The sequence below is a fragment of the Maniola jurtina genome, chromosome 19, assembly GCF_905333055.1.
Source record: "Maniola jurtina chromosome 19, ilManJurt1.1, whole genome shotgun sequence".
Taxonomy (NCBI): Eukaryota; Metazoa; Arthropoda; class Insecta; order Lepidoptera; family Nymphalidae; genus Maniola; species Maniola jurtina.
Genome location: NC_060047.1, coordinates 11,320,390 through 11,333,974, shown reverse-complemented (window position 1 = coordinate 11,333,974; position 13,585 = coordinate 11,320,390). Strand labels below are relative to the sequence as shown.

General features: G+C 39.8%; 1 protein-coding gene across 1 annotated transcript in view; it reads right to left on the bottom strand.

Annotated features, from left to right (window-relative positions):
- Window positions 1-4,096: 4,096 nt before the first annotated feature.
- LOC123874864 (cell growth regulator with RING finger domain protein 1-like) overlaps window positions 4,097-13,585 on the bottom strand; it is a 54,953-nt gene continuing 45,464 nt past the window's right edge. Inside the window, exons 5-7 of the mRNA XM_045920403.1 lie at window positions 13,057-13,164; window positions 12,367-12,532; window positions 4,097-8,419 (exon numbers count right to left, since the gene is read on the bottom strand). Of these exons, the coding sequence (XP_045776359.1) occupies window positions 8,283-8,419; window positions 12,367-12,532; window positions 13,057-13,164 (411 nt within the window). The 3' untranslated portion in view covers window positions 4,097-8,282. The remainder of the gene's footprint in view (window positions 8,420-12,366; window positions 12,533-13,056; window positions 13,165-13,585) is intronic.

Below are 13,585 nucleotides of genomic sequence, written 5' to 3'. Positions count from 1 at the left end.
TTACTTTGATAAATTCTAGTGTTGCCAGTCTCTGGCGACAAAAGTACCTAAATGTCATTTGTACGAGCAAAACACGTAATCGCTCATACTCGGATTTTGTTAAAAGTGCGTATTTCGATTTTTTACAATTTCCCGAAAATCTTGAAATTTCCCTAAAAATGGGGTAATTTTTTCCCACCGATCTATACCCCGAGTCTATACGTACAACCGCTTCATAGAAGCCGAATCGCTCCGATGTTGCCAACTTTGAGATATTTAACTTTTAAAATTGCGTTTTTGCGTACCTCTAACAAAACGGCCGCCATGACAGCCGCCATCTTGAATTTTTAAAAACCACTACCTTTCTGTCAAAATACAGGATAATCGTGGGCGAAACCAGAAAAAATAATTATCCTCGACTACCCCGTCTTGGATCTGTGGCGCCGCGGTTAGGGGTCGAAAAATGAAAATTTTGAAAACGCTCCAGCTCGGCCGCCATCTTGTTTTTCCATTTTTTTTCACATTTTCTATTAACCGTTTACTACTTTCCTAAATAGTTGCGAGTTTAAACAAAATCGGTTGGAAAACAACGGAGCTGCAAAAATCACCTCGGCCGCCATCTTGTTTTTCCGTCATGTCATAATTTTTCCCCAGTCGACTCCCCCACCCGAACACATCTCCCCTACATCATTATATCATTTTCCTTCTCTTTCTAGGAGAACAATTATGTCAATGAGTCAGTGAGTGAGTGGTAATCGAGCTATATATAGTATAACTAGTGTTTTGCTCGGTGCGCGAGCTGCTAAAGCAGCTCGCGTGACGTGGTTGGGTTAACTTTATTATACTAAACCAAATTTATTTATTAAGATACAAAATTCACCCCAAAAACACCATAAAACGACACCCATATCGATTTTTCCTTTAAAAATGCATGTCCGCCATCTTGGATTTCAAAATAAATGTCGTTATCATAATCAGCACCCTGGAAAACCCTGAAAACGATATCCATATCATTTTTTTGTAAAAACGGGGTAGTTGAGGTTAATAAAGTAGGGTGCGTGGGTGCGCGGACCACTTAAGTGGTCCGCGAGCATGCAGAGTTTGTTCCACCGAGTAGACCTTCGGACCCTGATCATCTTTTGCCAAGAAACCACTCTTCCATCTTTTATAGCCTCCGAGATAGACACCGACGAAATTTGTATGGCGGCCATCTTGTTTTTCCAAAATTTTCCACTTTTTCTATTAATCGCTTGCTACATTCTTCAAAGATTGCGAGTTTCAACGAAATCGGTTGGAAAATAAAAGAGTTGCAAAAATCATATAGGCCGCCATCTTGTTTTTCTGAAATGTCATAATTTTTCCCTACTCGCTTCCCCTACCCGAACACATTTCCCCTACATTATTGTATCGTTTTCTGTCTCTTTCTAGGAGAATGAGACATTCAATATTCGCCATACAAAATGTATGGAAAATTAAATTCTGCCATTTTGAATTTTTTTTCTATTCATCGAGTAGACCTTCGGATCCTGATTCTTTTTTGCCAAGAAACCACACCTCCATCTTTTATACCCTCCGAGCTGGACACCGGCGAAATTTGTATGGCGGCCATCTTTTCTTCGCCATTTTGAATTTTTTTTCAGCTTTTTGGCAATTGGATGACGTCTTGAATGACATTTGGTCGAGCACCCCCCACCTATCTTCAATACCTTGAGCGGACCCTTCACCCGTCTCCGATATCCTCAATCATCAGCTCTCTCCATAATTTTCGCTTACTAAGTTTTTGTTTTCTATACGATACCATCAGTGAAAAAAAAATTTTTCATACAAAATTTTACAGGAGTTTCTTAGTTGAAAATCTCGAAAATCTCCCCAAAAGTGGCAACACCGGTTGCATATCTCGATACTGCCAGCCGAGATACACAATCGATTCATACATATTGACTTTCCAAAATGTTGCCAACTGCCTCAAAAACGTGATCAAAATTTCGAAAAATTCAAAAAAATACAAAATGGCCGCCAACTCGTTTTACAGAAATAAATTACAACGTTGTACAACTTTTCCAATAACTACAGGATATACCGCTTCCGATGACGTTGCAATCTCTCCTCTCGCTCGCACCCACGTGAAACGATCGCCCCTGAAAAAATACCACGTCGAAAATCACTTTTTCTTGATAAATTCCAGTGTTGCCAGTCTTCGGTGACAAAAGTACGCAAATGTCATTTGTACGAGCGAAACACGTAATCGCTCATACTCAGATTTTTCAAAAAGCCCGTATTTCGATTTTGTACAATTTCCCGAAAATCTTGAAATTTCCCCAAAAATGGGGTAATTTTTTTCCTCCAATCTATACCTCGAGCCTATAAGTACAATCGCTTCAAAGAAGCCGAATCGCTCCGATGTTGCCAACTTTGGGATATTTAACTTTTAAAATTGCGTTTTTTCGTACCTCTAACCTAACGGCCGCCATGACAGCCGCCATCTTGAATTTTTAAAAACCACTCCCTTTCTGTCAAAATACAGGATAATCGTGGGCGAAATAGGAAAAAATAATTATCCTCAACTACCCCGTCTTGGATCTGTGGCGCCGCGGTTCGGGGTCGAAAAATCAAAATTTTGAAAACGCTACGGTTCGGCCGCCATCTTGTTTTTTCAATTTTTTCGACATTTCCCATTAATCGTTTACTACTTTCTTCAAAGATTGCAAAATTCAACGAAATCGGTTGGAAAACAAAAGAGTTGCAAAAATCACGTCGGCCGCCATCTTGTTTTTCTGAAATGTCATAATTTTTCCCCAGAGGGTTTCCGAATCCGAACACATCTCCCCCACATCACTATATCATTTTCCGTCTCTTTCTAGGAGAACAATTATGTCAATGAGTGAGTCAGTGAGTCAGTGAGTGGTAATCGAGCTATATATAGTATATCTGTGGTATATGTATTTTTTGTTGTATTTTTTCACTGAATTGGAAGACCCATGATGACACATTGTTGTTTGAAGGCAGACGTGAACTCTATTCTTTTAATATAACTAGATGATGCCCGCGACTTCGTCCGCGTGGATTTAGGTATTTTAAAATCCCGTAGGAACTCTTTAATTTTCCGGGATAAGAAGTAGCCATGTCCGTTCCCGGGGTGTAAGCTAACTCTGTACTGAATTTCATCAAAATCGGTTGGACGGTTGGGCCGTGAAACGCTAGCAGACATACAGACAGACAGACACTTTTAGACATATAATATTAGTATGGATATGGGTAATTAGGTATATGGGCGGAAACATATTACATGTAACAATGTTTTTAAACCCTGATGAAAAAAAGTTTGACTGCTTTGTCTTCTGCATGGTAGCGCTTAAACGTATGGTCCTAATTTAATACGGTTTTCAAGTAAAACCTAAGCTGAGAGATTGTTTAAGTGTATAGTGGAAGGACCCATGTTTGTCAACTGTCATGTCAAACGTGCGATTTTACTCCTTAATCTAAAAGTAATTGGACATGACAACCGACACATCATTATGGCGAGTCCTCATTTATACAGTCACTTCCACCGAAAATGGCCGCCAGATGAAAATCTGTTCAGCCATCATCAGCGTTATTAGCACTTTTCTCAGCCAGTGTCGAGATCTATCATATAACTCGATGTTTCGATGTCCTCCGTCGATTATGTTAGTTTAAAAACATAGTATTAGGTCTCCTTTCGAATCCCATATCGTATTATGTTTCCGCCTTAATGTACAGCTTTAGTATAACATTTTACGTGTCATCAACGTTGATAGAATTCGAGCGTCGAAACACTTTAGCGTCAAAGTAAAACAGACCTTAATATCAAGTTCGACCTACCTGTATAGTGCGAAAACTGAGAAATTAAAATCGGTGGTACTGAATTTTTGACCTTAATCTCTGAACATTTACGTGCATTTTACTCTCACGCTGTTGTTTGGTATTCTATCAACACTGGTGCGATGTAAAATCTCATACTAAGCACACAGATTCATTATTATTATGAATAATAATTAATTAATTATTACTGAATAGAATACATAATGATGCGTTATCTAGTGTCTAGTGCCTGAAGAAGCCTACATTATCGCGCCGGAATTTGAAACCAGTCGTTACCACCGGTCGATATTCCGATCGAAATTTCTCACCTGCGGTTAAGCCTAGAATACCTAGCATTGAAACGCACGGGCAATCAAATGACCAGTGGTCACATGGCCGCCTCGATTTGATACGATCATGTCAGTATGTTTGCGATTGTTGTAAAGAGCTTAGTACACATTAATCAAACGCATTCGGCCAACTTGTACAGGACCACTTAGAGTGTAATTACCGCATATGACCAGCGGTGATCGGCTTACTGATTTATTTGGATCTTCTTACAAGCATCAAAGGGTCTTGGTGCAATTCACAAGCAACGTTTATACGTTAGCCAACACTGGCCGAATGCACTGGGCCATTGTGTACTGTTGTTACAATATCATGGCCTTCACGATATAGAGGCGTGTCCGTAGTACTTTTGCTTTCTTTGCATTTTACGAGGATCGTAAATTTTGATCATATTAAGTTGAAAAAGTTTTCATTATTTTCTTAGAAATAGTTTATCCAATGATTTTCAAGTCTCTCTTGCTACTGCTGGTATTCACATTTTTGTTTATACTCCCGTATAGTTGAGGCCCGGGATATGTACCTAATATGTTCACACTCATCGGAAACCCCATACTGTTTAACGTATAGGGTTGCGGATGAGTGCGAAGCGAAATGGAGAGCTGATTGAAAGAGATGTACACAATATCGTTCCTAGTGCCTGCTTGAAAGTATTCATCGTGTAAGTTTATGAATGTTTATAGTGTATGTCACCTACACACTTTCGCCGAGCGCATTTGGCCAATGTGTACTAGGCTCATAAAACAAGCTTTTCATAATGTGACAGTTAGAAAAAAATATTAGTGCGATCCTAGGCTTCCTAAATCTACTTAATTACACATTATTTATTTACAATTATAGCAAATTCACAAAGCATTTCAATATCACAGTTGCATACATTGCACCCACACGCTTAATTGATCTAAACTTATTTTTGTTTTTATTACTAGTAGTACTTAGTTTGAAAGACAAATAAATAGGATAATTATTTACGATCGAATACTCAAATCGCTTCCTTATATTTAAAGACATCTCGAATTTAAATAACAACTATTCAAGGCTTGAAAACAACGAAGTTCATTCTATTACACAAATTCTCTAAACTGACAGGTCTAATTTATTGCTTTCCCTTTCATAATACTCGCTGAGAAAAAGGATGGAACTAGATTGAGATCTGTCAAGTTTAGCGATTTGTGTACAAAAGAATTAGCCGCGATGTGTGTCTTGCTACAGTCTAAGATTTTAATCTCATCAATGTTGATAGAATTCAAGAGTCGATACTTCAGTAAAATGGGCTTTAACAGCCTTGTTTTAAAGCTCAAATTCGATCATACGTACAGTCAGTCAAATAAAATTCGTGGTACTGAATTTTTGACTTTAAACCAAAGACTTTTAGGTCCTATTTACTCTGACGTTATTGTGTTTCACGCTCGAATTCTATCGATGTTGGTGAGATGTAATCTTTTATATGTACACTGTAGGAACAAATTTCAAATAACTGTGACTAAATATTTGAGTTGCCTTCAAAAATTAGGAGACGTTAAGTATTCTGGTGTTAGTCTATTAATTAAGTAATTATATAATAAATAAAATTAAACAACATAACAGTATTGATAAAGCAGAGTGCATACTGTTGCCTAAAAGTGATTTTTTATATTAAATCTTTGTATTTTTACATAACAAATAAATTTTCTTGATATGTTAACAATTTTGATAACTTAAGGAAAAAATTCGCGAATTTTCACCAAATAAAATAATTCAATTTAATCTTTTCCTTTTATGAAAATGTTAAACTATTACGCAAAGTAAAAAGTATTCATATGCACTCACTTAAAAATAAAATATAATAAATCTAGCATTAGTTTTAGGAACGAAAGCAATAAAATAAAATCTAAAGTCGATTAAACAATATTTTTTATACCATTTATGATTTCGCATTTTTTCAAAATACAAAATAATTAAAAACAATCTAAAAATTAAAAGCAAAGAAGACTAGTCAGCATTTAATGAGAAAAAAATATTTTCTCTAACAAGCAAAATAAAAAGGGGAGCCATGGCTTTGCTTTATCACATCCGTCATGATAAATGTCGTTGCCCCCCCCTGATCGACTTTTCGGCGGTTCTTCTGGAGCTGCAAATGGGCAGCGGTAATCACTTAACATCAGATGACCCCCGCCTGCTCGTTTTCTCGCTATTTTTTATTAAAAAAAAATATACTACTACGATGTAATTAACTAGACTGCGACAGGGTGGTAATTAGTCAAGGCCGAAGCCCCCTAGGCCACACCGAAGCTAAATTGGCTTCGGTAAATCATTAATTCCCTAACTGATCCTGCCGGATATCGAACCCGGACCCTTTAAGCTCACAGCACATACTGCTGCGCTATGGAAGTCGCCATAGAAAAACTTTTTTCATTTCAACATCATGTCATAGTCAATCAAAAACTAATTCCGCCAAAAGTTATACAAGATAAAATCATATTGAATAAATCAAACTAAAAATGTACGTAATGTGTACCAAATCTCACTCGCTATTTTAACTTTGTGTCAACTGTCATTTCAAAAGTACGATTTTAGTCCTTATTTTTAAGATGAACCGTACTTCTGACACAGAGTTAAAATGGCGAGTGAGTTCTCATTTTGTAGGGACTATACCTACTAAAAACAAAACATTAACTAGCTGTTTAGTAGTAAATAACTACAGGACGCTATGCAAACACACAATGTCTTTTATGCCTTCATACTTCGATCATTAATGTACAAGATACCTATTGTATTTGCCGAATTACGAGTAAGAACCTCCTCATTTTCGAAAGTCGATTACAAAAGTGTCTTCTTCGATTTATATAGTTACTAGATGATTGATTCTCGTGATTTAGGTTTTTTGAAATTCCCGAGACTTTCCGGGATATTTAAGTAGTCTATGTCCATCCCCAGGATGAAAGCTATCTCTACTTACAGTAAGTATATCGTGTATATTAACGATCGAAACCTTAAGATTACTGCGTTTAGGCCTCAGGGACCAATCCCCTTTAGGTCCTAAGAATGCCCCACTCCTAGTACCGAAAACATTCTGATTTTAATTACAATTGACTGTATTAGGTCTCGAAATATGCATTTTTGTATGAAAAATCTAGCTCTCTAACTTCTCTCCGTGGATAGATTCGTGTCTTACTGCTAGTGGTAGTAAAACAGGTTTAAGAGTCAGCGGTTCAAAGGGAACTGCTGTTTTAGCTCCATCGGTGCCTTTTCCAATGCAGACAAAGCTGGTTTATTACACTCCGCAAAATTTGACAGTGTCTCTTTGACTATAAATACGACCGCTAGTCGTGTCTTACTGCTAGTGGTAGTGGAACTGGTTTAAGCATCAGTGGTTCAACGGGAACTGCTGCTTTAACTCCATCGGTTCTTCTTCGTTGCGAATGCAGACAAAGCTGGTTTATAACACTCCGCAAAATTTGACAGTGTCTCTTTGACTATAAATACGACCGCTAGTCGTGTCTTACTGCTAGTGGTAGTGGAACTGGTTTAAGCATCAGCGGTTCAAGGGGAACTGCTGTTATAGCTCCATCGGTGCCTTTTCCAATGCAGACAAAGCTGGTTTATTACACTCCGCAAAATTTGACAGTGTCTCTTTGATCATAAATACGACCGCTAGTCGTGTCTTACTGCTAGTGGTAGTGGAACTGGTTTAAGCATCAGCGGTTCAAGGGGAACTGCTGTTATAGCTCCATCGGCGCCTTTTCCAATGCAGACAAAGCTGGTTTATTACACTCCGCAAAATTTGACAGTGTCTCTTTGATCATAAATACGACCGCTAGTCGTGTCTTACTGCTAGTGGTAGTGGAACTGGTTTAAGCATCAGCGGTTCAAGGGGAACTGCTGTTATAGCTCCATCGGTGCCTTTTCCAATGCAGACAAAGCTGGTTTATTACACTCCGCAAAATTTGACAGTGTCTCTTTGATCATAAATACGACCGCTAGTCGTGTCTTACTGCTAGTGGTAGTGGAACTGGTTTAAGCATCAGCGGTTAAAGGGGAACTGCTGTTATAGCTCCATCGGCGCCTTTTCCAATGCAGACAAAGCTGGTTTATTACACTCCGCAAAATTTGACAGTGTCTCTTTGACTATAAATACGACCGCTAGTCGTGTCTTACTGCTAGTGGTAGTGGAACAGGTTAAGCAGCCGGCGGTTCAACGGGAACTGCTGCTTTAACTCCATCGGTTCCTCTTCGTTGCGAATGCAGAAGTAACTGGTTATTACGCTTCTACATATTGGACACTTGTCGAGTTTTGCTGGAAAAGAAAAAAAATACAGTTAGTATACTCGTAGTCACAGTTTACGACAGCAAAACGTCGAGGCTTCGACGTCACTGGCAGGCGTCAAATGTTGCCTACATTGGACGCTAGATAGTAATAATGGTTTGTTCGCTGGAATGTGGGTACAAGTGGGTCTTGCATTAATTGAGTTACCTTACACATTCTGCCAGGTCTTGGTGTACAAGTGGTGGTGTGGTGGTGTGTGGTGGATAGCCTAATAAACATCTGTTTTTATTTGATTTCACGTCACCCATAGCTTAATATTTGACATATCGTCGATTCAGGATCAAACCGAGAATTTCCTACTTTATTGTTCAGTCTGGTATAGTGATGCTTCAGTCAAAGCTGATTGGTGATTATAATAAACTCCGAGAATTGGAAATGTCTCCTAAATAGTACAACGTTTTTATAAAACACAAACTTATTGAAAAATTATATTACAATGTAAAGGGTTATTTAAATGATAAAAAAGCTTGGAAATTAGTAGCTTTGATAGTTCTAATAAGTTAATGTGATATTGTGAATTGGTGATAATAAAAAGAATACCCGACTGAGTTTTTAGTTTAATTATCACCATTGCATCAATATTATCTTACAGGGTATAATTGCACCACCTACATGGCTTTGACCTTAACAGTCTCAAGATATCATAATAAAATTGCAATTTTTTTTTGGTTTATCTTTCAATCCACCGCAACGACGTGATTTTTGTATGGATATAGTTAAAATCAGGAGGACATAGGCTACTTTTTATCTCGGCAAAGCAAAGAATTTCCACGGAATTTTGAAATACCTATGCCCACGCGTTGGGGTCCCAAGATGCTGAAATGCGCGGCGTTGGGTCGCAGGGAGATTTACGGCCGTATTCACAAACTTCACTATGAGGTCTCACAGTGCGCTCGAACGCATAGTGTAGGTTCCACCAATCAGATCATTGTAAATTGATGTGATACAGTCATCTGATTGGTGGAACGGACACTGTGCGTTCGAGGGCACTATAAGACCTCATAGTAACGTTTGTGGACGGTGCAAGACCGTGACGTGTGGAAAAATCCCTACAAGAGACCTACGAGTATGTCCAGTAGTGGACGTCTATCGATTAATGATGATGATGATCGCAGCTATTCAAAGTAAATAAAGCTGAGTTCGAGTTGTTATCAAGAAAAACACCGGTGTGTAATAAAGGAATCGTCTAGAATCTTTCAAGGAATGTCCCAGAGCAATACCCAAGAAGCTAAATGAAATCCATTGGGTGTACCGAGTACTCGGCCATTGCATAACGATTCACCTTTGCCTCAGTAATACGTCTTATCGTCTCATTGGCACGGGCGATCACGTAGGGTCGTGATCGGTCATTATCTGTGCCATACTGATCGCCAGAGGTCGGCGGGAAGGTCCGAAGTTTATGCGTTAGCATTGGCACCGATGCGATCGGATGTACGGCGCATGACCGGAATAATTATATCTGTTATCATAATATACAGTGGAATATTACAGAAAGCGACATCAAAGGGTTTATTGTTCACTAGCTGATGTCCGCGACTTCGTTCGCATGGATATAGGTATTTTAAAAATCCCGTTGCAACTCTTTCATTTTCCGGGATAAGAAATAGCCTATGTACTAATCTAGGATATAATCTATCTCCATTCCAAATTTCAGCCAAATCCGTCCAGTTGTTTTTGCGTGAAGGAGTAACAAACATACACACACACACACACACACATACAAACTTTCGCCTTTATAATATTAGTGTGACTAGCTGATGTCCGCGACTTCATTCGCATGGATGTAGGTATTTTAAAAATCCCGTGGCAACTTTTCGATTTTCCGGGATAAGAAATAGCCTATGTACTAATCCAGGATATAATCTATCTCCATTCTAAATTTCAAACTATAGTGGGTCAGATGTCAGGCATTTTCAGCTTTTGAAACTATACGGTTAGCGGGCTGTAGTTTAGGGACTTAGTTCAGGTTTAGTTTAGGTTTTACGGACTTTATTTTTTTATTCAGATACAAGTTAGTGCTTGACTGCAATCTCACCAGGTGGTAAGTGATGATGCAGTCTCAGATAGAAGCGGGCTAACCTGGAAGGGATATGTCAGTTTTTATTAAAACCCATAACTCCTTGGTTTCTACACGGCATCGTTTCAGTAGGGTGGTAACTACCCACGGCCGAAGCCATCCACCAGACCAGACCAGAGAAAATTTAGAAATTCTGAATCTGTAATCCCATTACATCAATTGAAAATTTTATCTAGCCGCGATCGTGTTCAAGCCATAACAATATGTCACAAATAAAAACAAAGCGTAAATCTTCCTATACTCGTCGGTACTCACTAGCAATGTATTCATACAGCATTATGTATTCGCCGCATGCTCGACACACGGCGATCTGCATCGGCCAACGACAATTACAAGGTTGCGGTCACGAATACTGATCGATAAATGCGTGGATTCGGTCAGCGATTGATTTTGTATTCCAGGGGAAATTTTTTATTGATGGAGTCATCACTAACACCATAAAATACTATGGAATCAACTCCCATCAGCGGTGTTCCCACAAATTACAACGTGGTGTTATTCAAGGGGCGGGCCAACGATATTCCTGAAAGGCCGGCAACGCATCGGCTGTAGCTCTGGTGTTGCAAATGTTCATGGACGGCGGTAATCACTTAACATCAGGTGACCCACCTGTTCGTTATTTTATTATTTAAAAAAAAAACTAAATAGACCTTCCAAGTAAAGAAGGATCACGACGCAAAGACTTTTAAATAAATAGCAACTCTTGATATGACAGAATTTAATGCAATCAACCGGCACAACACTATCGCCTAAAAAATTAAAGCTTCTCTTTCTATCCCTTTCATACTGATATCTCATAAAAGAGAAAAAGGCGCGACGAAGATTCAATAACAGTTTGAATTTAATTTAGTTAGTAACGATTGGGCTGGTATGTACCTAGATCATGTATTTAAAAGCTTTTCAAGTATATCAGACAAAAAATTGCGTTGAAGGGTCGCGCGGCCATAGATATAATCCTCAGGGCACGTGACCAAAGTCAACTCGACATGCTAAGTTAAAGTTAAAATGATGCTCACGGTAACATCTAGAGCAGAGACAAGCGTGTCGACAAGGTAACAGCACCCGGGACAGTTTTGACCTTATCTTAATACATACGGCTGTTCTTAAAGGCGTCTGTTAAAAGCCCTAGTCATCAGCTAGAACGACACTCACGTAAACATCTCGCGCAGAGGCAAGCGTGTCGACACGGCAGTAACGCCCGGGATAGCGGTGAGGATGCGCACACGCAGCACGGCACCTCGCCGCGCGTGTAGCCGCCCACTTCACTCATCTCGCCAGTTTCACGCTGTACAAGACCCTAGACATCAGCTAGAACGACACTCACGTAAACATCTCGCACAGAGGCAAGCGTGTCGACACGGCAGTAACGCCCGGGATAGCGGCGCGGATGCGCACACGCAGCACAGCGCCTCGCCGCGCGTGTAGCCGCCCGCTTCACTCATCTCGCCAGTTTCACGCTGTACAAGACCCTAGACATCAGCTAGAACGACACTCACGTAAACATCTCGCACAGAGGCAAGCGTGTCGACACGGCAGTAACGCCCGGGATAGCGGCGCGGATGCGCACACGCAGCACAGCGCCTCGCCGCGCGTGTAGCCGCCCGCTTCACTCATCTCGCCAGTTTCACGCTGTACAAGACCCTAGACATCAGCTAGAACGACACTCACGTAAACATCTCGCACAGAGGCAAGCGTGTCGACACGGCAGTAACGCCCGGGATAGCGGCGCGGATGCGCACACGCAGCACAGCGCCTCGCCGCGCGTGTAGCCGCCCGCTTCACTCATCTCGCCAGTTTCACGCTGTACAAGACCCTAGACATCAGCTAGAACGACACTCACGTAAACATCTCGCACAGAGGCAAGCGTGTCGACACGGCAGTAACGCCCGGGATAGCGGTGCGGATGCGCACACGCAGCACAGCGCCTCGCCGCGCGTGTAGCCGCCCGCTTCACTCATCTCGCCGGGTTCGCAGGGATCGCCCGCTTCACCAGTCACGTATAGTTGCTGGAAATTGAAACATAAAAAAATTAAGTTCTTAAGTATGGGTTCCGTGGAAGAGATCACTGTAGTGATAAATAAGGTCACCCTTTGTTTTTAATCCGTATCCTGTATTCTTATTCTCTGTACATTGTATTTAGCAATAAAGACGTTTAAATAAATAAAATAAAGTACAGATAAAACCTTGCGCTGTCGGCTGAGTAAAACAATATGTAGTATAATAGTTAATTATTAATAATTGAGGAGCTAACGAACAAAACGACGTGCAATTGCACATGAAAAAATTTTAGAGGAGTAAAAAACTGAATGCAAACTGTTCAAACTTAACTGTAATTAGTGATGATCGAAATCACAACTTTGGACTCAATTTTAGCAAAGTTTTAGGACGTTTTGCTTGGAAATTCTATGGGTCAAAAAAGTAGGGATTAAAGAATAAAATCATTTTGATTAAAGGTGTAATAATTACACTGTTTAGTGGGCGAGCTTCTCAGTTATTATAAGCGTGACGGATAAGAAGGTAGAGTACATACCTTCAAACAGGACAAGTGTCCATTGGCCTGCTTGAGATATTGAGCTATGATGCCGCTGGGCAGTCGACACTGCTCGTCTTGTATGTGGACCACACTTATTAACGCTACCTGCAAGTATAATAAATAATTTATCTACGTTTTAGTTTATTATAAGTACAGCAAGAAAATAAAGATAACAACTAAATGTATAGCGTTTAAAGTTGTATTTAGAATGCATACAGGATCATCATCATTATCATTTCATCCCATCCCCCGCGCCGGCCCACTACTGAGCATGAGTCTCCTCGTAGAATGAGTGTCATCCATAAATGATGATTTTTCCTAATTAACTCTAAAAAAAAGTTACTATCAAAAATATAATTGAAACATTTTTATTTAAATAAACGTTTACAATAATTGTTTTCTTTCTTTCAGCCCGCGCGTCCGGGGCGCTTGCTATATCATGCCCCTGAAAGGAACAACATTTTGTAAATAAATATTGTATGGATGATCAAATCAGAAATCAGGAAATCAAGAGTAACCGACATAG